Raw genomic sequence first — 26,756 nt, forward strand, 5'->3', positions numbered from 1 at the left:
TACCTCAGATTCCAGGACTGCTTTAAATTTTCATGGCTTCCTGTGTAATACTAGGTTTTATAATCATTCATACCATAGACTTTCAAAAAGCTGCACTTCTTCATCAGGAAAATAATACCACCATTTACTGAATGGTAATTCAGTAATCACAGCCCTACATAGTAATTGTTGAATAATAGCAGTATTTTACTGGAAAAGGTTCAGCCAAATTTTTTTTTACATGGTAATGATTTTTTATTGTATTGTATAGTTCAAATTTTACAGGTTTTTCCTCCCATTGGGATACAACAAAGCTGTAACATGTCATTATATGTAGGAGGGCAATTCCATAATGGGACACATCTCACCTCAGTGGTCATAACAGTAATTAATAAATGCATGCTTTTAACTAGTCTGTGATACATGCTTTTGTTGTTTGGTTTCCAAAGGACCTGGGAATACTAAGGTGGCAAAATCTACAGCAGTGCCTCCGGGACCCCCAGTGTATTTGGATCTGGTGTACATTCCCAACCACAGCAATAGCAAGAATGTTGATGTTGAGTTTTTCAAGAGGGTGCGGTCATCCTACTATGTGGTGAGCGGGAATGATGCTGCAGCCGAGGAGCCAAGCAGGGCTGTTCTGGACTCCCTGCTGGAGGGCAAGGCACAGTGGGAAAGTAACATGCAGGTAGGCTCTTCACTTCTATCTCAACCTGGAAATCTAAACTTTCTCAGCTGTGAGAAACTACAGCACCTCTGGGGTGGATGGCAGCTACCAGAAAATGGGGCCCTGTCTTGATTTGAAAGACAGGTGTCTGCCAAGGAAGGCAGGAACCTCCCTTGGAATGGAGACTATGACCCCCCCTCCCCTCTGAAGTGATTACTATCACTTTGAAATTAAGGGGCTTTCAGGCAAAGATATGGGAAAATGAATAACAGTTCTTTATTAATATGTATAACAAGGCAAACAAACAACAGTCATGGCAACAATAACAAACAAAAGAGGATAACCCCAGAAAACCCAATTAGCAGTGTCTTCCCTGCTTTTTAAGCGATTTCCCCCGTGGGTCACAGCCGGCAGGGGGCGCTGCTGCTCCCGCCGGAAGGGGCGGGGCAGGGCGGGGATTCCACCAGGCCGGCAGGGGGCGCTGTGGCGCGGGCCGGGGCCACACGCGGTGATGGCGGCTCGGCCCAGGCGGGAAGGGACGGGGGAGAGGGTTCACTTCACAAACCCCTGGGACAGCCGAGCCCGGTGCCCCTGCAGGACTCTGAGGAGCAGCACCAGAGACTGCAGGAATGAGCAAAATCCTGAGGTGATAATAAAATGTATCAGAAGCTCCAGGCAGGCAGACAGAGGGTGCGGGAGCTACAGTGTAGCAGAAAAAACTGAAGCAGAAGCCAAAGAACGGAGGGGGCTGTGCTGCGGCAGCTCACTAAGGCTGCAGAGAGAGTATCCCTTGGAGGGGGAAGGGGCTCAGAGATCCCGGTGTTTCCCCTGAGGCACCTCAGCAGATGGTGAAGGTCCCTGTCTGGTGAGGCAGGGTGTTAATAAGGCCCCAGTGCAATGGCCACTCTTACAGAGCTCCACTCATGGTAGAAGGCAGCAGAAAACAACCCTGTAGTGGTGGTCAACTCCTCCCACAGCGCCTGCAGCCTTTCTCCCATCCAGATGATGAGAGGGAGGAGAAAGCTAGGACCTGCACCTAACACCTGTTCCCCAGACCAAGTCTCCCCATATCTCTGCCCCTCCCAAAGAATGCCCCAGGTAAAAAGAGAGAGTAACTAGCTGCACTCCTCCCCTGAGGTGTGGCAACTTCTTTTGCCTCATGTAAGTATCTGGGTGTTAGGTGTAGCAACACACATGAGAGAAAATTCCCATCAGAAGAATCCTGAACTCCAGCAGGCCCCCAGGCTGGGCACCAATGAAACCACTGCTGATGAGTGAAGCACTCAGCCGCTCCCACATCTCTGGCCCTTCAGACCAGTTCCTGGTTTCTAAAACAGTTGAGAACTGGTTTAAAGGGGCAGTTAGCTGTTTCATAATTTTACTACACCACATATGTGATCTGAGTTTGGTATTGTTGCAGTTTTAAGTAGGGAAGAAATGTTTCACACTTCACAAAGTGTTTTTGCTTTTGGAAATTTTATGTGCCTTTCCGTTATGATGAATAAGTAAACAAAATATTTGTCTATAATCTGAATAGTTATCAGTGCAGATTACAACCTGATGCTTCTCTTGAAAGCTGTATCTCAGCACCTTACAAAACCAACATTTTATTTTGATAAACTACTTATTTGCAGTCATTCTGCCTTATCTATGTGTTGATTTCCTTTTATCCATCCATTTATTCCAAGTATTTATTGCGTAAAAATCCAGTCTTTCCAAAACATACTTGTTGGCTGGGGCTTCTTGAAAAGACATTTTGCGTATCAACGGTTTCTGTGGTCCATTCAACACAACTTTTATTTTGTGTTGCAGGTGACTTTAATCCCAACCCATGATTCAGAAGTGATGAGGGAATGGTATCAAGAGACCCATGAGAAGCAGCAGGATCTCAACATCATGGTTTTGGCAAGCAGCAGCACTGTTGTTATGCAAGATGAATCTTTTCCTGCATGCAAGATTGAACTGTAAGAACAAGACCGTGCATCATACGACTAAACTTCGTTTCCAGAAATTCTTCAGTTTGAAAACACCTTTTCTGAAAATTCGACTTACCTATTTCAACTGCTGAACTATATATCTGCCAAATGCTATACTGTGTCACATGATGCAAGTCACTAATATTTTTCAGTCCTTGTTGGTTGCTAAGGGAAATAAGTCTTCCCGTAGTAGAGTACAAATTACTGCGAAAATACAGATCCAGTTGCATCTCCACTGAACATTTTGAAACCATGCACTAGCAACCCCAACTGACTTTTGCCAGGTAGAGGCATTTGCCCTCTAAAGAAACACAAAGAGAGAAAGAGAGGGGTAGGAGGAGAAAGTAGTATATTAGTAGTATTAGGTCTGCATTAGTCTCATGGCAATAGATGTATCGCTTACTACAGTCTGCTTATGTTCTCACATGAGAAGAAAGTTTTAAATTTTTATCAATATGAGCTATCACTATGGGGATCCTTTTTTTAAAGAATTAAGTTAGCTCAAAAATAAAAAGAAAAGAGAACATGGCTAGGAAGGGATGTATGACCTAATCACTCATCAGCAGCTTTCCACTTTAATTTGAACTCTGCATACTGACACACCGTAACAATCATAGGCCAAATATGCATGTAGTCTGCACCCCATCCAGAAGTCTAAAACCTTTCTTACAACATGCAGAATTGTTGGTCTAAGGCATGCTTCCAGCAAAAACCCACTCACCCCAGCCAGAACTGACCAGTCCACATGCTTGAACACCCATGTCCACTGTTGATTAACTGAAGCAAAATACCAAAGCGGTCGGGAGTACATACAGTAGACAATTTGCCTTAGAAAGTGACTTGAATGTACAAAGAAACTTGATGCACTTATTTTTTAATGCTGAGACAGCAAATTTATAAAACATCTGTGTAGGATCATAGTTACACCAGTAAAGAAGCGTGAGTGTGCATGTGTGGTATTAGGAACTTATCTGACTGGTCAAATGGTTTGGTGCTATGAATTACATTAGTTATGTGAACACTTCATTGATGCACCTGGACAGCTCAACAAGGCAAGATGAGCTTTGTTTTGAAGGCTCCTTTCGTACTGTGGAAGCAAGATTGAAGTGGTGTCCAGTATCAGAGTTACAAAACTAAGTGAAACATTCAGAATGATGGAAAAGGTTACCTGTGAGCCTGTACAGTATTCAATCTTCCTTTGTCTTACCTGATTTTATTTGTTTAATTTAAGAGAGAACATGGGAACAAATGTACAGAAGCCTTTCTTTTTAGTGCTGCATGAACTTTTAATACATGACTTGTAACAAACATTTTCATTTACAGGTAAATGCAAAGAAAAGTTTTTCAGGTGAAGGTATTCTTCTTAGTAGTTTTGTAAGATAAATTAGTAGTGTTGCTTAAGATTCTAGTGAGAATGGATATTGAGGTAAAATTTATTGAAAACGGTCAACTCTCAATATCTTTTTGGGGAGAGGGGGATATGGAAGGATACCCTCATAAAATTGCTCTGTTGATGATGACAGAGAGTGGAATTTGAGAAGCTGACTGCCCAATACTTAAAAGGTTTTAACCTACATTCTCAACCCTCACAAGATCTTGAAAAAGGATAGAACAAGCAATAAGCTAAAATAAGTTCCTTCTCTTCCCTTTTCCTTCCCTTTCTTTTCCTTCTCTTCCCCTTTCCTCTTTCCTCTATCCTTTCCTTTTCTCCTTTCCTTCTCTTTCCTTTACTCCTCTCTCCTCTCATTTCCTCTTTTTTTACTCTTTCACTTCCTTTCCTCTTCCTTCCTTGCCTCTTCCATTACTATTCTTTTTTTTTCTTCCTTCTTCATGTCTCTCTCCTTTTCTTTCTCTAGACTGCTTGCTGAAGAACAGCACCACTGCTCTGTGATTTAAGACAGTTTGGATTTTTCAGTCTCAAAAGTTTTAGGCCAGTTTAAAAAATCTTGTTGCATTGCAAAAGGTTTGCAAATCTGAATTTTAGAAGGTGTAAAGGCCTCCAGCACAGAGCTATGTGCTGCTGGTTGTATGACTCACTATTATGGCTGGTATTAAGTTTTACAATGTAGTGAACTATGACCTCATTTTTTCTCTACTTATAATTTATTTCAATTTTACATTGTTAGGATATTTTTGTTTAATAGGTGTATGTTTGCACTCCTAATTTTTATGAGGGTTTTTTAATACTGCTTTAGGGTATTGTAAATGTGGGCTTCTCATGCCCATTTAATGCTGTGAATTACTGTTTGTCAGTGGTTGGGGTTTTGATTTATTTTTAATGTCTTCTCTTTTTTTAGGTTTCTCTAGCAATGCTGTTTTATTTATTGCTATACCTTTTAAGTAGTTAAGAATAACTCAGAGTGACTATGGCACAAAAGGCAGATGGAAATGTATTGTGAAAACAAGCATGTTTGCTGGGCTCATGTCATTCACTTAAAAATGCTTTTGTAATACATAATCTACAAAGATATGGGCAAAAATTTTGGCAGAATAGTTGTACTATTTCTACAGTTCTTTTTCATTTGTCCACTTTATTATATAGGTCAGAATTCAAACCTTTTGAGTGGGTGGGAACAGATTTTCTGATTTTCTGACAACACCTGAAATGGTTTGTATCTCTGCTTTGGTAGAAAGTTGTTTTAAGTACAGCAGTGGTCTTGTGACTAATCTCACTTGTGCCACTTACTCCTGTGAATCAGGAGCAATTTCACTACTGTCAGGGAAGTTACAGTCATCTGATCCTACTGTAAATTAAATTGGAATCAAGCCTTAAATATGCCCAAGCAAGTTAATGATGGCTGAAGCATTTGTTTTACTTCTGAAATAATAATGATAATTAGACAGTTACAGCTAACCTTAACATGTTCATTTGCTTTATTTGCTGCTACAAGAATATTAAAACCCTGGTCTGGCTATTCTGAGGTATTGTAATGCCTTCCATCCGCTCCCTTCCAAATGGCAATGGCACATAGATTCAACACAGCAATGAGCTCCTCCATTGGCTCCTCTTGCCCTTAATGACTTTCCTGCCTGTGGAACTAATCTACCTGTGCTAATCCTAGTACTACACAACTAGTTTAGTGTAACAGTCATCAAAATGTACTGTGTACATTAACGATGAGTGCTGTTGATCAGCATAGATTTCTAGGAGCATGGTTTGTTATTGATTACTCTAATTGTAAAGATTCAATATCTTGAGTGCAAAGAACACTCCATTTCAATGATGGTATTACCCATAACAGCATTCCCAGTCATGATCTTTATGCTATTAATATAATGCTTCATATAATTCAATGAAGAATTAACTTTGGGGATCCCATCCCACTCTTGAACTTGGACAGGGCCTCTCTTGCATGCCTTTTCAAAGTCCTGTGGTGGGCCTGACTCATTGACCTCTATTTTCACCCCATCTTTCATAGAAATCACTTTTGATTTTTTTTTTACTTATTTTACATACTGTGGTGAATGGAGATAACTGTGTATATGAATGTTGGGGTTTTTTTAATTGTCTATGATAGCTTATGCATTTTAGGAGAGTTCTGGTACTCTTTTACTAAGATTTAATAAATTTGTTAATTGACTTTTCAATCCCTCCCAACACAAGCAAATGAGCTCCAAAGAGCACTTGCTGTGCATTTGGAACATCTCTGTCATGCGCTTCTCTTTGTTCATCTGTCGCCAGAGGTTCTTGCTCAGTAATGATGTTTTTGAGAGAAATAATAATTTTCTTGATCTGATTTGCTAAAACAATATGAAAAAATATAATGTTTACACTTGAAAGAAAAGCTTTCATCTTTTCACTTAATAATTGAACAAAACAGTAAAATTAACTAGGGGTAAGCATTTCTTAGAATGCAATTATATTATTCACCTGGTTTAAAAATGTTTGCTATTAAAAAAAAAGAAAAAACTCTTGTTTGTTGTTGACTTTACCAAAAAAAAACAAAAAAAACCTCCAAGTAACTAAATTAATCAATGGCATTAAATATAGAAAGAAAAAAAATTTAAAAAGGAGCTTCTCTCTACTAGGCTAACTAAGAGCTCCGGATGGCAAGGAGCTACCTCTTCAAGACTGGGCTGTAATCTCAATGTAAAAGACAAAATCTGAAATATGCTTTCACGCATTTGCATGCAGCCATTATCTTCCAAACTATGGAAAGAAAGTCTTGTGGCTGGCTGAGAAGCACCTCACACACCTCCTCTCTCTTGTTCTGAATGGTGTTTGTGTCAGTCTGCAGCTGTGTATGGTATTATGTCTTATAATCCTGCATCACTTCTATTCTATCCAGTCATATCTAATGTAGAAAATTAGTTTCCAGTGAAAGTAATATGTAGTGCTTTTATGATATTTGTGTGCAATATCCCCTCTTCCATTGAGGATATTTGATGTAAAGGAATCAAACTCAATTCCACAATAAAATACAAAAGTGGTAAAGTGGTGTTGACATGTTTCTTGTCTTTGTGTATGTATGTATTTTTAAGTTCTCCCTTTCTCTTAGTCATGATTACCTAGTATATGGGGTTTTTTTCCTGAAGATAAATGATTATTTGAATGCCAGACAAACCCCAGTCACTCCTCAGAAACTGGAAGATAAATATGGAAGGATACTTTTATCTTGTGGTGTAAAGCATTACCATGATATACCATGACATGGCTTCTCTTTGTTGTTCTCATTTCTGTAGTCCTCAGCAGAATGAGAAAACACCTAATTTTCAGTAAGTACACAGTCAGATGATGTCAAATAAAGTTACATCAAACTGAACCCACCCTGAGGTCTTTTCCAAAGTTATAGCAGTTCCACAAGAATGTGCATCTTGTCTGCAGTAGTCATGGACACTTCCTGACCATCACTGCCCATTCATCTTGGTTAGAGGGGACAGAGCATTTGGGGTAGCTGAGCTCTCACTTCAGTTTTTTTACTCTATGAATGTTAGAATTCCTCTACTGCTGTTGAGGGATGCTCTAAGATCAGGCTTTCTGCCTTCGTAGTTGCTTGCTTCTGCAATGCCTGCTGTACTGAGGTACACCAGTCAATGGTAATAGCATGAAAGCAGGTAAAAGCTGGGGCAGCAAAATGCAAGGAGAAGCAGAGGTCCTGTGGGATTTCCTTCATCCTCAGACAGCCATCTTCTTTTGCAGGCCCTTATTCATCTACAAAGTCCATCTACAAAGTGTAGCTTCTTATGACAACAAGAAATGCTGCACTTGGCTTCAATTGGGCTGAGCATGGTGAAATAGAGAAAAAAGATGACTAGATGGGGGAAGTGCTGCAAATCTTGTATCCTAAGTATTGTTCTGCATATGTGTACATCAACATTTTCTAAGCTGTTGTGGCAGAGTAACTGATGCTATGTAAAATATATTAAAATGATAGTGCAAAGGAGACCAGGTCAAGCTTCAATCCCAATCATTTGCTTGCTGATGCCTAGCTAAATTCTGGATTTGCATAGGTGTAACAGGTGCCAGGTCAGCCTGGTGTGTAGTGTTTGGCTTGTTACCTCTAGGTGCCACATGAAAGCTCCTTTCTTCAACATAGCTTAACACATTCAACACAGCGTAACTAATTTAACAGCTTATGAGATATTTGTGATTTGAGGGGAGCAGGATGGTTCTTCATATCTTTTCAGTCTATAAGTCATGGGGGATCTGTCTTGTGGCATCCTAGATTGGTAGACTGTTCATTCTTGATTTTGTGTTCTAGTGTCTTTTAGTGGATGGGAGGAAATTTTAGCTTTTCATTGTTCCCAGGATGCAGCAAAAAAGAGGTGTTGATGGGTCTCTGAATAAAAGGTACAGTGACATGCCAGAGATCCAGCTTTTGTGCCCAACATTACAACAAAACTCCCTGGCTTTCTAAAGCATCTCTGGAAGCATTCACTTTCTAAAAGTATTGCCCATGTCCTTCATTCAGCAAGCTGTTTTTGACCATTGCCTGCTGTTATAGTTGCTACTCATCTTCCACAAATGTGACTAGTCCACAGTAGCATGTACCATCCTCTGTTGCACTGTGTGTGCCTTCTCTGACAGCATCTCCCATAGCATACTACTGGAAAAGCTGGCAGCCTGCACCTTGGACAGGTGCACCCTTTGCTAAGAACTAGCTGGATGCCAGGCCCAGAGAGTGGTTGTGAATGGTGCTGCATCCATTTGTGCTTCAGTGGTGTCTCACAGGGATCAGCGTTGGGCCCAGTTCTGTTTAATATTTTTATTGATGATCTTGATTAGCAGATTGAGTCTACCATGATCAAATTTGCACATGGTACCAAGCTGAGTGTCAATCAGTTGGAGGGTAGGAGGGCTCTGCAGAAGGACCTGGACAGGTTGGATTGATGGGCAGAAGCCAACAATGTGAGGTTCAACAAGCCAAGTTTTGGGTCCTGCACTTTGGCCAAAACAGCCCGAAGCAGAGCTCCAGGCTGGGGACAGAGTGGCTGGACAGTGGCCAGGAAGAAAGGGACCTTGGCGTGCTGGTGACAGCAGCTGAACAGGAGCCAGCAGTGCCCAGGTGGCCAAGGAGGCCAATGGCATCCTGGCCTGTGCCAGCAATAGTGTGGCCAGCAAGAGCAGGGCAGGGATTGTCACCTGTACTCAGCACTGGAGAGGCTGCACCTCAAATCCTGTCATTTCTGGGCCCCTCAGTTTAGGAAGGAAAGAGGTGCTGGAGCGTGTTCAGAGAAGGGCAGCAGTGCTGGGGAAGTGTCTGGAGCTCAAGCCCTGTGAGGAGCAGCTGAGGGAGCTGGAATTGTTTAGCCTGGAGAAAAGGAGGCTCAGGGGTGACCTGATCCCTCTCTACAACTGCCTTAAAGGAGGGTGCAGCCAGGTGGGGGTTGGGCTCTTTTCCTCAGCAGCCAGTGACAGGGCAAGGGAGGACAGAGTCCTAAACTGCATCAGGGAAGGTTCAGGTTGGACATTAAAAGGCATTTCTTCACAGAAAGGGTATTGGGCTTTGGAATGCCCAGGGAGGTGCCAGTCACTGTCCCTGGAGGTGTTTAAAAAAAGACTGGATGTGGCACATAGTGGCATAGTCTAGTGGACAAGGTGGTGTTAGGTCATTGCTGGACTTGCTAATCTTAAAGCCTATTTCTCAAAATTTTTCCAGCCTAATTAGTTCTGTGATTCTGTGATTCAGATTCAGACCAAAAACTACCAGAGGCTGCATAATGCTGACTGCCCTCACAGTAGCAGAAGATTTGCTGGTTTTTCACTGTTGTATGTTTAGCATTATTTCCACTAGGTATGAAATCCAGAGGAAAACTACACAACTAAATCAGCAGGCACAAATCTGCACAAGAATTTTTCGCTGGTCCTCATGGATCCTTACCACCTAAGGTAGCTGCTTCTTTGCACCTCAACAATTCTAGCATTACCAGCCCCAGTATGAACTGCTGGCAAGGTGGAGGTTGATGAACATGATGAACATGATGCCAGCTTCACTGCCAAAACAACAGCATACCACAATTTACACAAAATACTGCAGATTGGTCCATTACCTGTGCTTGTAAGTCATGCAGAAAAGATAACTGAAATATCTGGAACTTGTGCCCTAATACAAAGCAAGCTAAATATACACAACAATGCCTATATGCACTAGAGTTGCATCCTCTATACCTTTAAGGTCCAGAAAATAATTTTGATTGAGCTTTTACAAACCTCATGTTATTTTACTTCTTCACATGTTACTTTACAGTTCACCTGTGTTACTTTCTTAACAGCTGAACAGGTAAACTGAACCACTGAGCCAACTAAATACTTAATATGAACGCTCTTTGAGAGTGCAAGTCAGTATACCTAGACAGAGTTTACAGTTTCCAAAGATGAAATTATACCAGCAATTACACTGTGTAAGGATCAGAACAGGCTTGAAAATTTCTTTTCCCAAATCACTTGAAGGGAGGAATTGTCAAAACTTGCAATAAGCAAGATATATTGGAAGATTAATTTTGTCCTGTGCTTGTCATTGGGGCTCTAATTCTAATTCTAATTCTAATTCTGGGGCATTTACAATTTGGAATGGGTAGAGTTTAAGAGTAGTAAGACTCAGTACTGTGTAATTGCTAGCTGAGTTCAGTGACAACTTTGATTTCTGTAGGGACACTGATCTAGAGTAGGTGGCACAGTTTTCTGCCATGTTTAGCATCAAAAATTACTTTTGAATTAATGTTTTGTCAGTGATTTTTGACCTATGCTTCATTTTTTACTGTTTTATTTTGAAAGAGTCACTGTCCCAAGTTCAGGTTGTCAGTAGTATAGCAGTAGCTTCTCTTCTACAGTTGAAAAGCCTTTTCCTCATCTCAACAGTTCCCATCACTAAATTTCTGGAAAGGTAAATTTAACCTTACTCTCCAAAGATGTGCTCAAATATTCACATCTACTTTGCAGAGCTGAATTGTAGTTTGTGCATAAACTGACCCAGGAACCTCAGCAAATGGAGGTGGATAATGTTTAGTGGATGCAGTGGATGCTGTTTGCAGACCACACCTGAGCAGTGATGACTTTGCAGGTCAGAAATCCCTTTGTACCTGCCAACCTTCACCCAAAGCGTCAAGCATCATCATCCTAGTTGTACAATTTAAGGGTGACCAGAGAACCTTGGGATGGGCAGACAAGCAGCTGGGACAGGCTGCTTTGAGAGGAAGCAGGTGCTTGACAGCAGCACTGTGTGTAGGACACAGCATATGACCAGGTCTGAAAGTATCCTGTAACCTTATCTTGGCAAGGTCAGGTGTTACCATAAATAGGGCCCATCTGTGCAAGGCTTCTGGCAACATTTATTTGAGCTGCAAGGGTATAAATATGTAATTTTCTTGTGAATAATGGATAATGACCTTCAGTGCTTTGCTGGAACTGTTCTGCCAGTAACACTCCAGGGAGAAAGTTACACATTTGCTTGCCTCAGCAGCAGCTTATTTGGTGTCTGCCATGGGTTTGAACTCGGATGCTTCTTTTTTCATTTAAGAGCAACCGAATTCTTACCAACATACCAAGCAGCAGAATTTGCATTTCTTGGCCTTTCTTTTGGCAAGTATTGTTGCAGGGTCCCTCCCAGACTTGGGAAAACATGGGAGAGCTGTTAACATTGTTTGGCATGTAAAAGTCTAGCAATGCTGTACCACACGCACTACCACAGTCAGGTATTATTTGGGCTGCTCGTCACAGCTCAGGGACTATGCATGCCAATGTACTACTGCTTATAGCAATGGGAGATTTTCTCCTGTTTTCAGCTATAAAAACACTGTGAGAGTAAGTAGGGAAATTATTCAAAAACTTGCACAAAGATGCACTTCTGTGATTTAGAAATATACTGACAAGAGAGAAACTGCAATAGCTTTAATCCTTATCACAGCTGTAGTCAAACGAAAACAGGATGTGAAGGAACATTTCTAGGAGAGGTGTTCCAAAAATAAGAGCTACTGTTACTACTAAGAAAGATTTTGGTCTGTCCCCTCCAGGAAATATTTAGCCAGTCCTATCCACGTATAGAAAGGTCTAGACAGCTGTCTGAAACAGGACAGCCAAGAACCAGAAATGCTTCAAAAAGCTTGAGAGCATCCTAGTGAGAAACTGCTCACTGGGCTGGGAGCTTGCATCAAACACCAAATCAAGTACCAGGGAGCAATGCTAGATGAACTCAGAGCTTTTTGTGTTTGTAGAGCACAAAGCTGTTCGTTTTTTTTATATGCAGATTATATGCATCCACATTCTTCCCTTAGCATTAGAGCTCACATTTAAGCAGCAGCAGATCAAAAGCGGCAGTTTGACTTCCCTGCCCCTCCTCCCTCTAAATGTGGACAGCTGCATCACAGCAGGCGATGCTGAACACAGCAGAGCAGTCATGGTTGCAGGCATCTGGACTAGGAAAGGCTTTTGACTACTTGGGGCCCAGTTTCACTCCTAGGTGCTGCTTTGAACTTCTTTTTTAAGAACAATTCAGCAAGCAGGTAAAAAACACATTCTGTGCCCAACATGATTTGTGCAAGGGGGCAAATAATCAAGTCTTGGATTTCCTGGAGTGGGAAGGAGGAAAGCAGGTAAGTTAAGCCTAGTTAGTTGACATTCTGTTGATTTTTCATGCTCTTGCATTCAGTACAGAGCTACTATGTGTGTCTTCCTAGGGAAGATGAGCATATGCCTGAACAGCACTGGTCTCTGAATTAGCCTGTCTCACAATTTGTCTGTCTTACTGCTGGCCTTGCTCAAAGCCAGCAGGTAGGATAGAACACCAAAGAGGAGAGTACCTTCCTCCCCTCCCTCAAGCTTCATTTGTCAATACATGTTTTGAGCATCTTGAGATTCAGCTGTACCCATGGTCCTCAAACTTCAGGGTACCCAAGCTGCTTGCACAACTGAGATGTGGATGCAGGGCAGAGACATGGAGAGCCTGCTTGGAGGAGGAGAACAAAGAAATGTGAGATGATACATGGGAAGAACTTGAAGGGAATCACAGGTGAGATCAAAACGGAAGCAGCAATGAGAATTGCTGGAGAATTCAGAAGGGTGCAGTAACAGGTATTGAACATGTAAGGATTTGCTAGGTGTGAAAACAGTTTGGCTAGACAAAACATTAGAAACTGGTTGCTGTTGAGACCATGGTGAAACCTGTGATGGGGAGGAGCAGGACAGTAGCTACTGGACCATGGAGAAATACTTAGCTGGGCCCTAAGGGGAAGAAGGTCTCTGGTGTGCAGTTGGTCCGGCTAGTTGAAGTGTCAAACGTGGTTTCCCACTCAGGTTGATACCAAGGGGGACAGATAAATGAGAGGACTTGGCTTTTGGTTTACATCATAAATAATCGGGATCCTCTGCTGTATGTCTTGGGTTTGGTGTCCTTCATCTGGCCCCATGAATCTGATTTGCTGCCTGCAAAGCATTTTGCAAAGAAACCCCTTCTCCCAAGGGCAGAAGGAGATTCAGAAGACTGGGGAAAAGGCAGAGGAAAGTTGTATCTACTGGTTTAAGTTTATGCTTTGAACTGCAGTCAGAGTACTCCAACCCACATGCCTGGAGTAAAAAAAAGAGGCAACCTATAATATTCATTAGCAGGCTACTCAGAGCTCACAGGAGGATTTTTTTCTCCTATTGCTGTAATAGTTAAATCTAAATAGATGGAAAAGGCAGGTAGTTGTGGGGGAAGTGAAGCCAACCTTGTGAGACAGCAGGGACACAGCAGCTGGCAGCTTGCTGGAGCTCAATTAGCATTAGCAGCCTGGTGTATCTACCAGCAGGCTGAGGAAGGGAGGGTGGAGGTGCCCTCCACCACTCCACCCTGCCAGAAACAGGCTCCTTGTGCTGCCAAGAGGCCAACAATAACCAAGGAGAAATGTTTAAAACCATAGTGTAGAGAAGATCCCAAGAGCTGATGCCTATATAGAGAAGTTCATACAGGAATTTGGATGCAGGAGTGATTGTGAAACCTTTGGAGCTACAGCCCATGTTCTGAAACTAAAGAACTGAAATACGTGGTCAGGGAAGGGAAGGGAAGGGACACTACATTCTCCTGTGTCTCAATTAGGATTGACTATGAGTTCTTTAAAGCCACTAGTTTTATAGAAATTGTTCTTAACTGTGTATTTGGCCTTCTACCCTTCCTCAAGGCTCCTAAGATTCTCCTAGTAATCAGAAAGCATTTAGACCAAGAAAAAAAAAATAATTCAGGGGACTTGTGGTAGTGGCCTCAGGGAGACAAAGAGTTACATTGTCCCACCCCAAACCCCTTGAGAAGGGTGGCCCAGGTGTTCTGATTGGGTTTGAGTCCCTGGGGGTTCTCCCTTGCTGTGCTTCTACTGGTCCCTGACCCTGAACTCCACCCTCAAAGGTGGAAACCCTTGAGAGTTCTGTCCCTCAAAACCCCCTGCTGTGCCTCTGTTCTGGGCTCTCTGTTCTGGATCTGACTTTGTTCCCAAGCTGAATAAATGGTTTCATGAACCGGGAGCCCATCTTGTTGGTGTTTGATGCTGCTCCCCAGAACTCTGCTGCTTCCCTGGACAAGATCCTGAGGTTGCGGACTGCAACAGGGACTTTTCTCAAAAGTTTTCCAGGAAACTCCACTGCTAGACAAGCCACGAAATCATCCACTTATCTGGCTGAAGACAGTACTCTCTTATTCCTCTATGGGAGAAACTATGGGACTTGCTGACAAGATGGGGTCAAGGACCTTAGTATCGAGTTTCTTGGACATGAAAGAGCAGTCAGGGTCTGAGTATGTTTGCTGGGAATTCTAAGAAAGGTATCTGATGGTATTTCATCTATGCTTTCCTACACTTAAGTTCACAGGTCTGCAGCATATTCCCATTGGATTTACAGTGGGTTTGGGGTATGAGTTTTATCACTGCAAAGCTAGACAGATGAACAGTAAAACTCGAAATACTTATTCAGACCCTGTGGTAGAGTGAGACAACAGTGCTCTTGCTCTGGTCTCCCTGTTTTAAAGGACCTTGTCCCACTATGCACTCCAAAAACTCCTGGCTGCAGCTGACAAGATTCAGTGGGAATGTATGAAGGGATGGATGCTGATGCATCACAAACACAATTAATGCACTATGATTCTTCCCTGCCTTGCCACTTCCTTGTGCTCTTGTGAATAGCTACATTGTTTTACTGATCTGAAGAATGGGGCATGGGACCGTGAAGGGAATTAGGTCAAAAACCTCATGAAACAGTGTCCAGAATATAAAAAGAAAGTGCACTGCAGTATGAGGCTCCTTGGTGTGTGCAGAGGTGACTGTGTGTTTCTCTTGTGACTAGAAGTGGAGCAAAGCAGCACCAGTAAATGCAGAAATTTCTAACAGCCTTACAGTAAAGACACATCTGAATGCATGTACAATTGCTAACTCACCAGGCTGAAACTCTCCATAGTTCTAAGAACAGATTGAAATTAGGCTTCCAACTCCATGCTTAGTAGCTTGAATTTTCCAAATGGGTTGGGAAAAATAAAAAAAACCCAATCAATATACGTTAATCCTCTTAGTGTCTGCAGTTCAGAGTAGCAAAGGCATTCTTTCCTGTGAGAAAACCCTACTGAAACAACTTGTGTTTGAAATTCTTCCCTTTTCTTTTGTTGCTTCCACCCTCTAGACCTTCCATCACAGGCAAGCTACTCCTTATGCCTTTGTTTCTTTGTGTTGTCTCTATCCCCTCTTGCCTGGCTGACAGTAGAAGGAAAACACATCATATACAGGACCAAGATTTTTAAACCACATGTGCTTTACTTCAAGAAACAGACAAAGCAGGATGCTTAATTTGTGTACAGCAGTCACACCTGCAGCATGATTGAAGTGAAATGTTAATAATGGTGAGTACTTCAGTTCATTGGCAGAGGAGTGCATAGCACTGCATTCCCAGTTCCAGCACTAAGCAGATGCTTTAGCTAGCTTCCTAGCTTCCATTTCCTGCTTAGCCTGTTCTCTCATCTCTCTTTCTCTCTCAATGAGAAGTACTTGTAGTTCTTCCCACTTCTTCAGGTTCTGCTCATGTTTCGCAATGTCTTCTGCTTCACATTCTGGCAGCTTTTCCTTGACAAGCTGGGTGGTCAGGGTTAACAGGCTTTCAGATTCAACCTTGCCAAGTGAATGCAGTTTGGAGTACAGCTCCTGTCAGAAAAAGAGATTTGGTAGGGAGTTGTCAAAAAGAAAGCCAGTCAATCACAAAACAATCAGACACAAATCACTTTTCTACAACCAACATAACACTAAATTATATTATTATTATTATTATTATTATTATTATTATTATTATTATTACTGCTGCTATACAGACCAGGTAACTATAACAGAAAAGTGTTTTAACTCTGGTAGTTTCTACTATTTATTGGAATAATAACCCCTTGTGTATTTGTCTTTTTAGCAATAAAACTGAACGAATAAAATTTCATTTTTGTTAACTACTCAGATTCTCTTCTTTTTCCAAGTTCAATTATCTGGTATTAACAAAGATCAGCTGACCAGTCAGCCACAACAAATATAATTCAGAAACTTTGGTTTTGTGTCTTCCCTCAAAACCAGCTGCATGATTTCATCCAAACTGCCTGCATCAGCATCCCTCCCAACAGGCGCAAGTCACTTCAAATATTCTCTTTCTAACAGCATACGAAGTAACTCCCATAATTTTTCTTCCCAACTTACCGTGTCTGAGGTGTGACTAGACTTACACAGATTATACAGCAATGTTAAAGCAAGGGGTATTTTTTCAGGGATATTCTACACTGAAACAGAGCAAAGCCTCAGTAAGGAACTCCAGTTTTCTTTCTTAAGCTTTACTTATCTAGATTTCCCTGCAGCATAAAATGTTAATTCACTTAAGATGATGAATCATCCAGTGATACTATTTCTGGCTTTCTGTAATCTTCAGCCCGATGGCTCCTTAACATTCTGATTAATTGCCTTGAAAGTACAGATACACAACCAAAGAGAAGATGATACAGCACTGGAAAATCCTTTATCCCTTATTCACTCATTAGGTAAAAACACACTTTCCCAGCTCTTCTTTTAAATAGAACATTTTACTCAGCCGAGCACTTGCAAGAATGTTTAAAGTAAGTATGTGTTCTAATGAAAGCTACACCCGTATTTCCTTCATTTGAAACTTGTTTTGCATTACAGTACTAGGGAAAAAAGATGTGGGGATTTGCTGCTCCAAACAACATGGCAGTTCTAGAGCCATGCAGATACCCAGAGTTCCAGTTATCACTCAAAGTTTACACACTGTGCAGCGTTCCTCTTACCCAAGCTCACACTGGCAATAAACTGCAAATGCATGTCCCCCCAGCTCCTATCTGGAGGCTCTGCCTTGTTCTTAGGTAGAAAACTATTATGTCTCCTCTGAGGCCTCTCCCCTTCTCTCTCCCTCAGCCAATACAACTGCGGGCTTTGTTGTGTTTTACCTTGGAGGTCTGAATTGGATGGACACCAGATTAAAGACTCTTTAAAATTCTAGACATGCAGGTCTGAGGGGCTTGCATATTTGGTTCTGTCTCTTTTTTGATTTTATCATAAAGAATGAAGACAAAGCCAATGTCTTCAAAGGTAACAGAGTTAAACCAAACTCAGTAAATTTATTTAGGTGTATTCGTCTCTATTTTCTTTGAGATGTCAGTAAGTACACAAGGCATCAGTGAGAAAACTGAAGAGACTGTACAGCTTGGGTTTGGGAAAGAAACTTGACAATTGTGCTCATAGATTAGTTATGCAGTTTAAATGTAACTAGTTTAGATCATTCACACTCTTCCTACTAAACTCTACCAAGGATATGCTGGAAAGAGGCTGAACTTAAACACAGGAAATTGAGCTACAGAAAGGCAATAAACTGTTTAAATAAAAAAGCAGGTCTTGTCTCCTAAGCCATTACTGGCATCACTGGTATCCTGGAATACTTCCTGTTCTTCTCTTATACATGTATACTATACATTAGTAATACTGATTTAGGAAAGCCGCAGGCTGTATGTCCAGGTACCAAAAAGACACATTCTTAAATGGCTAAATCATGATTTTTATGAGCAGTCTCCAGGGCTCTGCATGAAGACAAGTTAGGGAAGAAGGCGCACTGCTTTTAGAGAAGGTGCTCCCAGCATTTATGTGATAAGATTTTTGCCACCTACTGATCATTGACATAGATGGAATGAATTGCCTGAAGAACACTATAGAGAGCAGTGAGCCTCAGCATATGGGATCTGAAAACAGGTAATTACAACACAAATGAGTGTCAGAGTCTAGATTACAGCTCTAACAGCTTTTTCTGGAAAGAGCCAAATGCCCTCAGGTCCTCTTTGTTTTAGTGGAAGCAAAGAACACGTATCTGTATCAGTTAGACTTCCATGCCTTTTTCAGGTACTTTACAAGTGGTTGTTCTGAAGGTTGGTAAGAGACACGGAGGCCATTCCCATGGAGGAGCATGTGTATGTCTGAAGCAAATCCATAGCTTTTCCTTGCATTCTAAGGTGTATTTGTCTAATTGTAATTCTGATTTGTGAAACAGAATTGGGAGTGCAGGAGGCAGAAGCAATTGGTTTTGTCTCAAGGAGAAAGACTGGGACATACTGGCTAATTAATGCAGGGCTAAACAAAGTGCAACTGAATTGTTTCCAGCAGCAGAAGTGAAAACCCTCTACTGGGGTTACAGAGAAGGCACAGATGATCTGTACTGGAACAGCAGCTGGGAATGCATCACCAGGTTGACTCAGAGCTGCCACCTTCCCTCACACTTGCATGGATTTCTAGTGCACTATTCTGTCCTGTGAACTATACCTGTAGGTGTCCCAGGGCTCAGCTGGTAAGAGCCACTACTGCTGGCCTAATGGAATTGAGAGAAGAATACAGGAATTCCTTCAGGCATAGCTGAAATGGCATGCTAATTCAAGAACTCCTTTTCTCATTCACACGACCAGAAATTTTGGCTTATTACTGCTGGATGCCTAGATGTTACATGGTGGCTTATGCCTTTCTCATACTCAGACTTTTCTGCTCAGATTTTAAACACTGGGACTATTTTTTTTGCCAAAAGTCACTCCACACTACAGAATGCCTGAACTGGGATTAATTATGGAACCCATGGGTTTCTCTGAGCTGAGAAGAAAACTACATTCTTGACACTAGTCCCCAGTTTGATATTCAGAGCTCGTTTTGAGCACTCTGCATTATTTTCTTCAAGGCTAGACAATGGATAGACATTAAGAGACACATAAAAATGTCCCACTCCCTTCTTCAAAGGTCACTTGTATTTACCTAATTCACTGTAATTCATCCAGGCATTAATTACCATACGCTGCACACCCACTGATTCTCAAACACCTCAATTAAAAAGCTTTAACTGCCTACAACACAAGTTTAGTATCTAAAGATTAGTGGCAAAGTTATGTGAGTAAAAATTAAAGCAAAGGAAAGAGTGTGTGTGTATATGTGTGTGTGTGTCTGAGCTGAAACCATAGGATACTAGTCTTTTAACCTTTGAAATTTCTTTAGAACAGTCTGTATCCAGCACAACTGTCCAAGGTCACAGCCATCCAGCAGAAACAATGGAAACTGATGGGCTATGGAAAGAGTACGGCTCCTGGAACTTTGAATCTGAAGTACTTGATTTTTACCACAGCACAAATCAGAGATGATAAAGTAAAATTAGGTCATTTAAGCTCATTTATAGCTATGAGATGATTAAATAAAATGCACTTATTATATGGATGTGCCCTAATGAACAGCTTTCTGTGCTTGTTAATATTATCAGCATGACAGTCTAAAGATAAAAGGAAGGTGGTATGAACCTGACTTAATTCTCCAGTCTGAAAGTACAAGATACAACATTCCTACATAATTACAATGTACACAACTGGACAATAAATTCAGGGTAGTTTCACACCCCTTACAATTTATTTTAATGAGCAAGAGCCCACACAAGGTCAGATAATGGGTCTCTAATGACATACCACTTTTGCAAACAGGACTGGAGTTATCATTTTGATGTATGAAAAGTGAAAATAAAATTCCAGCAGACAGACAAAAGACAAGTGGCCTTGAGCATTTATGTCTTTGTAGGCTGCTGCTTCCTATTTGAAGAAGTGAAAATATAAGGTGACATTAGTTTCAAAAATGCCGAAGAGAACTCCTGATGCACTGAAGAGGTGCTGGTCTACCAGCCACAGTAAGTCAGCATCTGTATTTTCTAGTAGGGATCACAGAGATCTACCACAGCTTAGAATATTTAGATAAATTAAACTGTCTTACCTTAAATCGGCTGTAGTACTCAGGTACTTTAGATTGCTCTGTTTCTTCTGACTCTGCACATTGTGACTCCTGCTCTAATTTCTTGGCTTCTTCAGCAGATTCTGGATCAGGTTTGGCTTCAAGGACAGACTGCAAAATGGTCTCCAAGGCATCAATCTGAACAGTCACATTTGTCATGGTCAGCATCAAGTGTTTGGAAATAAATTAACACAACTGTCATGTATTTAAACAACTTAATGAACTACCTTGTATTTTGAGATGACTTCTGTATATACTAAACAGAAAACCAAATTCTAAAAGGAAATGAGACTGTCTTGGAAGAATTCTGTACTGTGCTTAGGATCTTGGAGTGTGTGGCTCTCACTCACAGTCAATGCTTTACTTTTTGGGCTCTACTACTGCATATTTAGAGATGCAGCATTAGTAAAGAATCAGCAAGAACCTTCTTTTACAAGTTCTTAGCTATTCACTGAACAAAGTAAAAAGTACCTCTATACAGATAGTACTTTTAAGTATTAATAGCATTTACTATTTTCAGAGTATCAGTATGCAGACAGAATCTTCTATGGACCTACTGTACCAGAGACAGATACAACACCAGGATGTTAATCTACAACCCAGAGTAAGATGCGGAGCTCCTTAATTTGTCTAGGGTTTGTAGGCAGAAAAAAAATCACAAGTGTATTAGGCTGAGTTCTTCAGATTTGAAGTAGGAAAGATCCCTCCAAAACCACACACCTGAAGAGGTAACTCAAAATGGTGGAAGTTGCAAATGTGACCTGTCTTGGACTTTCCAGTATTATACTGAGAAGCTTCAGAAATAGAGCAATAGGTAGGAGTACCTGCTGAGCAGTGCCCTGGACTTTTGTTTGTCAGGTGAGGCTGCAAGTTTAGTAGTAACATGAGTGAAAGAGAGGCTCCCATCATCAGGGACACCTTCAGGAATAAGCACCAAAAAGAGGAGGAGACACCTCAGTGACATTTCTATGCTCCAGCCCATGTGGTAGTGACATACTACGTAACTCCTAAACTGTCTGATTCCAGGATCAGCCTGATTCCCCACAGCACTCCTAAGCCCTGAGTCCCTTATTTAGTGCTGACCTCATAAATGACTTCAATCTATCCGAAATCACTCTGTCAGCTTTTTGGACTAGTACCACTCAGGATATCATCTGAGGGCACAGAACATATACAATTAGCCATGAGAGCAAGAAGATGTGATAGTTCATCCTTACTGCTAAGAAATATGCCTCTGAGTAGTTTCAAAAACTTGAGTAACAAAGGTGTCTTCCCATACCCGCAGACATGTGTTTCCTCTGACACAGATGCAGGTGTGGGAGGACAAGGGAGGGCAAGGCTTAGAAAACATACTTAAATGGTCTGTGGCAGTAACACACACTCATTGCCAAGGACATGCCAGTAGACATTATCACTGGCTCATCAACTTAAGCAGTGATTCTGTTCTAAACATTACTTCTCCTGTCTTGTAAAGGCCTCTGAAGTTTGCAGGGCATCTTTTCATTAACAAGGCACAGAATTCACAGGTTTTACTGAAGTTTGTTTTATATAAAATCCCCCTTGTTCAGTGGGTTATAGCCTTTATACTTACAGCCTCTTTACAGATTTTGATGTCCCCCGACAATGAAGCCACATTCTCCATCACTTGCAAGGCTCTATTAAAATATCCAGGTGTCCACATCAGTGGCATTAGATTGTACACAGCTCTTAATCCTTTTGTCAACTCCACCTTCCCTGTGATAAAAACACACTTTATCGTTAGTGCTTCAACATGTGAATCTTAATGGAACCTGTATAGGTTGGCTCTGGTTTCTAGCAGTGACAGCAAGTGTCTTGGCTTTAGTGGTAAAAACAACACACTTTTACAAAGTTGCTCTAATAGAACTTCCATTGCCTTATTTTATTAAGGTGCCTTCTCTTTGCTCAACTTCATCTAATTATGTGCATGTTTCTGATACCACCCCACTCCCCACCACCCAGACATTTTGCCCAGATGGAAATCAGAGTAAGTGGCCAGGTTTTCTGATTGGCTTTCTAACAGCAGCTTATAGAAGGATGCCTGAAGATCTCAGACAAATGTCTCCTTAGTTTTCAGCTGACTGTTGAGCATGTGCGCACTAAATCTGTTTCTCCAGATTTACCTCTGCAGCCTCTAGGGTTTACTCACACAGAACAGCACATGTATTGGCAAAGTACTCAGCTCACTACCCCTGTTTCTACTGAGGCTTCCTAAGAGAAAATATGGGACACCCACCAAAAAAGAAATTTTGGTTCTTGATATAAGACAATCTATGCAACAAGGTGTTCATTGATTTTAGCAGGACTTATGATGTACTGCACCACTTACAATGTGGCTTTTCTTCTGACAATTACTTGAGACCATGAAACTCCTGCATAATAGAAGAAATGCACATCACATTGTAGTTGATGCAATTCACAATGGTTGTCACTCATGGGCTTTGATTTTGTTATTGTCAACACAGCAGATAATAACTCTTCAAGTGTAGCTTACAGGAGTTGTGTCCAAGCTCTCAATCCAATCTGCACCCTGGCTATAATGACACAAAACTATGAAAGACAGCCTCTTCACAAGGAATAGAACAGTTTAGAAAAAGCAAGGTAGTAAGAGCACAAAGCTTATGAACCATGGCTAAATTAAAACAGGTGAGGTGCTTTACGCCACTCTGTGCCCATAGACATCTTTTACTCTCTGAGAGGTCAGTTCCATTAGTGGTGGCATGACTTTGGAATATGTGACATAGAAGTAAATAGCTTTTGATCCACTGAATGTCCATATTATGGACCAAGCACTATTGCTCTCAGACAAGACTGAAGTGCATTTTTGAAATACAGCCACTACTCCACCAATCTATATGACATTTAAAACTCTCCAAACTGAATGCCAACTGGACAGCAAAGTCCCTGTTTGTACAAGTATCTCCACTGGATTACAAACTACAGTGCTAAGAAAAATCCTGCTTTCAAATTAGTTTTCACATTTATCCCCCTTTTTGACTAAAAATGAACTTTTTGTTTTATAATCATGTTTTATAATCCTAACTCTGCCACCACACATTGTATTTTGAGGTGACATTTGAAGAACAAATTCACTTTTTGTTACCCTCAGTAATGCAGTAATGAAACAAAAAATTACATAAATTGTTGACTACTTACTTAATTTCTAGTAAATAATCATTTTGTAGAGAAGAACAATATATTCTGTACTATATTCCACTAAAGACTCAGAGGAAATTCAAGAATTGTTTGCCCATTTCCCTTCCCTTCAATTCTGAATATACTCTGATCTCTTTATTAAGGTGGCTTTAATACTATATAGCAAGTTATTAACAGTGAAGACTTTTTAACAGATACAGGATAAAGGCACTGCTATCTGCTGTTCACAACCCAAACATTCACTGCACAGTGACTAGTAAAAGTACTAAACATACATTGTGTTTTCTAGGCTGTACTTTCCCATCTCCTATGGTTTAAAGATTATTTTAAGATGCTCATTAATGGGAAGAGTCTGTTGTCCATAACCTTACAATGTGTGTCACAGAAATCTGTATTTTAGGGTAATTTTTTTAAAATTTGTTTGTCAACCAACAGACCAATCAAACTGTTATTCAAGAATATCTTCCCTCTTTCAGCATCTAACCCAAACTTGCAGGGAGCCCTAAATTGCTTCTGAAGCTGTCTGATGAATCAAATTCAAATCAGTTCTGCCATCCAGGCTGACAAAATAAGTTCACTCGTACCTGTGAAATTGTCCTTCCACTATTTTTTTTTCCTTGCTTTCTCCTTGACTACATTTTAGTAAAGCAAAGATGCCAATTTACTTCAGCCACTGAAGACAAGAAAGGAAAGCTGACAATGAAGGAGGTAAAACTTACCAAGGAATGCATAACCATAGAGTTGGGAACTAAAGCCCACAGTGTTACTTTGCTTTAGACCCGTAAGCAGTAGCGATGCTCCAATATTTCTCTCTTCTTCCCACTGCAAATAATGTATCAACAAGTAAGTGTTCCTTAACAAAGACAAATACAAAATGGCATCTAAGACAGCATGCATGGCTTTCACCACATCTTAGCAATAAAGAATCATTAAACATGTCCAGTGTTCAGTTATATTATTATCTGTCCTAAGGAACAGTACAAATCGTACTGAGGAACAACTCTCTTTGCAGAAGACCATAAAATGTGAGTAGCTGAAATTTTTCAAGGAAGTTCTCCTTACTATATCTATCCCTACCTCTTTAAACCAAACACAGAAAACTGGTGCTGAGCATTATGAGCGTTGAATGAGGTACTTTGAATGGTGTATACAAATAAAAATATTATTTCATTGCTGACTTTGGGTGGGATTACTTCAAAATGCATATTAAGTCACAGCTATATAAATAAGCTTGCCTTAAACATGTCTTATGTTCACACCACCCTTGCTTGCACATTCAGCTTTCATGAAACACTAAACAGATTGACAAATGCTTATCTTCACATTATGGATATGCAAACATGGACAAACACAATGGAAAAATGAGATTTTCATCCCTTTGCTTTTCATATACAAGTGACAAAGAATACTTAATTTCTAGGAAATGAAGAATATATCCAAAAGGGTAAATATGTATTTCTTTTCTTTGATGAAAACTCAAATTACAACCAGTTGGGTAAAACCTGAAGGCAACTGTAAAATGCATTTTAGAAGATGCTTCATGTAACACAGATGGAGGCTTCAGGCATCTGCCATACAGATGACATCATGCTATTGAAGGCTTGTGCCAAACTGCATTAAAAATAGCTTCCTACAGAGATCATGGCACAGCCCTTTACTGACTGTGCCCTTTCTGCAAAGGTAAAATAATGCAACTTCCAAGACCCTGAACTGTCACTTTGGCCTTAAGCAAGCAAGCTGTAAATAATAAACTTGTAATCCTTGGAGACGGGAGAAATGTAACAAATTTAATTTTAAAACAGGTAAATAATAAGAAGCAATACACCCAAAGCCAAATGGGATACAAAAAAAACCATAGTAAAAATGCTTTTTAATTTTGCAACATCACCATCATCAAGCTCTAATGGTGAGCAATACTCAGCTTGATGGGGTCCTGTACAAAAGGTGGTAACTCATAGAGGCTGCTGTGAACAGAAGTATCAATTCATGTCCTTCCAATGGGCATACATTACATCAGAAAATCACTACACACCCTCCCTTTCAGATAAAGGAGAAAAAGGCGTGACAAGTAATTTAATGGTTTTCATACTTGGTTGTTTCTTTTTTCCTTTCTTTCTTTCTTCTGCAGCTGCAAAAATAATGAGAAAATGGAGTATTTTTTTCCCCAGATAAAGTTAGGGAAAATAAAATATATTCATGATTGAATGTCTAACTGACTGCACCACAACACTTGGAAGCAGAGGCTCTGTGTATCATTCTGAGTGTGGTCAGCTTACCGTATGTTCAGACTTGGTTGCCAGGTACTGGTATAGAACATAGAGAGAAAGAAGCTGCGTTGATACTTCATCAAAACTTTCTTGGAGCATGATCTCTGTTACTACTGACATAGCATCTGTGGAGGAAAATGATACTTAACCAGCATAACTTCCAATACATTATCTTCTTTTTGCACCCACTCATGTTCACTGACACTTTATCGCTGTAGTATGCTATGAAATAGTTAAGGAGAAAGTTAAACATTTCTTCCCACTAGAACACACCTATAGAATTAGTCTTACTCCTTTGGGTTGCTCAAACACACTGCAAGAAGGAAGAATAGGTTGAACAGCACAAAACTCTTAAGGACAAAACTCAAGGAGCTCTTAAAATCATCTTAGCTCTACACACTTCAGTTGGCTCTTTTTCCCTCAACTTTTCAATCATTTAAAAAACCATTTAAAAATCTTCCTTTGCTCTTGTGTTTTGATTAAAAACAAGAGAAGATTGGCTTAACTTCATTAGCCTTAGGATAACAGGAGTCTACAAAGGAGCAGAAGTGCTGTCACGGATCATCCCACACTGGTCTGTGGTCTCCATTCAGCAAACAACACTCTAGAGGAGCTCTACACAGAGTTCCAGTGACACTCCCTGTCAGGAAGGACAGTTTGGAAAAAGGCCTTCAGTTTCACACAGAAAAGAAATACAGATAAAACAAGGAGGAATTCAAAGATGGAGGGGGTGTGCCTCAAAATAAAAATATACATGTACTGATTTTCTGTTTAGCAAAATCTTTCAGTTCCTTTCAGTTATCTGTTTTATAAAGCTTTATGTACAGGAAAGCTTACTGCAAGTTTACAGTACTAGAAAATTGTAAGTGAAGAGTAAAAATCGGTCATCAAAATTAGTATCTGTCATCAAACATGAGAGAATTACTCCTCCAAATACTTAAACAGTCAATAATGAAAGGTAGCCCCACT

General features: G+C 40.6%; 2 protein-coding genes across 2 annotated transcripts in view; one reads left to right on the top strand and one right to left on the bottom strand.

The window, feature by feature from the left end:
* Positions 1 to 5,509, top strand: part of MAP1B (microtubule associated protein 1B) — a 68,478-nt gene extending 62,969 nt beyond the window's left edge. The window contains exons 6-7 of the mRNA XM_086866670.1: positions 429 to 667; positions 2,459 to 5,509. Of these exons, the coding sequence (XP_086722796.1) occupies positions 429 to 667; positions 2,459 to 2,614 (395 nt within the window). The 3' untranslated portion in view covers positions 2,615 to 5,509. The remainder of the gene's footprint in view (positions 1 to 428; positions 668 to 2,458) is intronic.
* Positions 5,510 to 15,805: 10,296 nt separating this feature from the next.
* The window catches only part of MRPS27 (mitochondrial ribosomal protein S27), a 45,326-nt gene continuing 34,375 nt past the window's right edge, over positions 15,806 to 26,756 (bottom strand). Inside the window, exons 7-11 of the mRNA XM_023943508.2 lie at positions 25,797 to 25,912; positions 24,240 to 24,342; positions 21,938 to 22,080; positions 20,329 to 20,484; positions 15,806 to 16,209 (exon numbers count right to left, since the gene is read on the bottom strand). Coding sequence (XP_023799276.1) covers positions 15,970 to 16,209; positions 20,329 to 20,484; positions 21,938 to 22,080; positions 24,240 to 24,342; positions 25,797 to 25,912 — 758 coding nt within the window. The 3' untranslated portion in view covers positions 15,806 to 15,969. The remainder of the gene's footprint in view (positions 16,210 to 20,328; positions 20,485 to 21,937; positions 22,081 to 24,239; positions 24,343 to 25,796; positions 25,913 to 26,756) is intronic.

This window comes from Cyanistes caeruleus, chromosome Z (assembly GCF_971803275.1).
Source record: "Cyanistes caeruleus chromosome Z, bCyaCae1.hap1.1, whole genome shotgun sequence".
In the NCBI taxonomy this organism is placed as follows: domain Eukaryota; kingdom Metazoa; phylum Chordata; class Aves; order Passeriformes; family Paridae; genus Cyanistes; species Cyanistes caeruleus.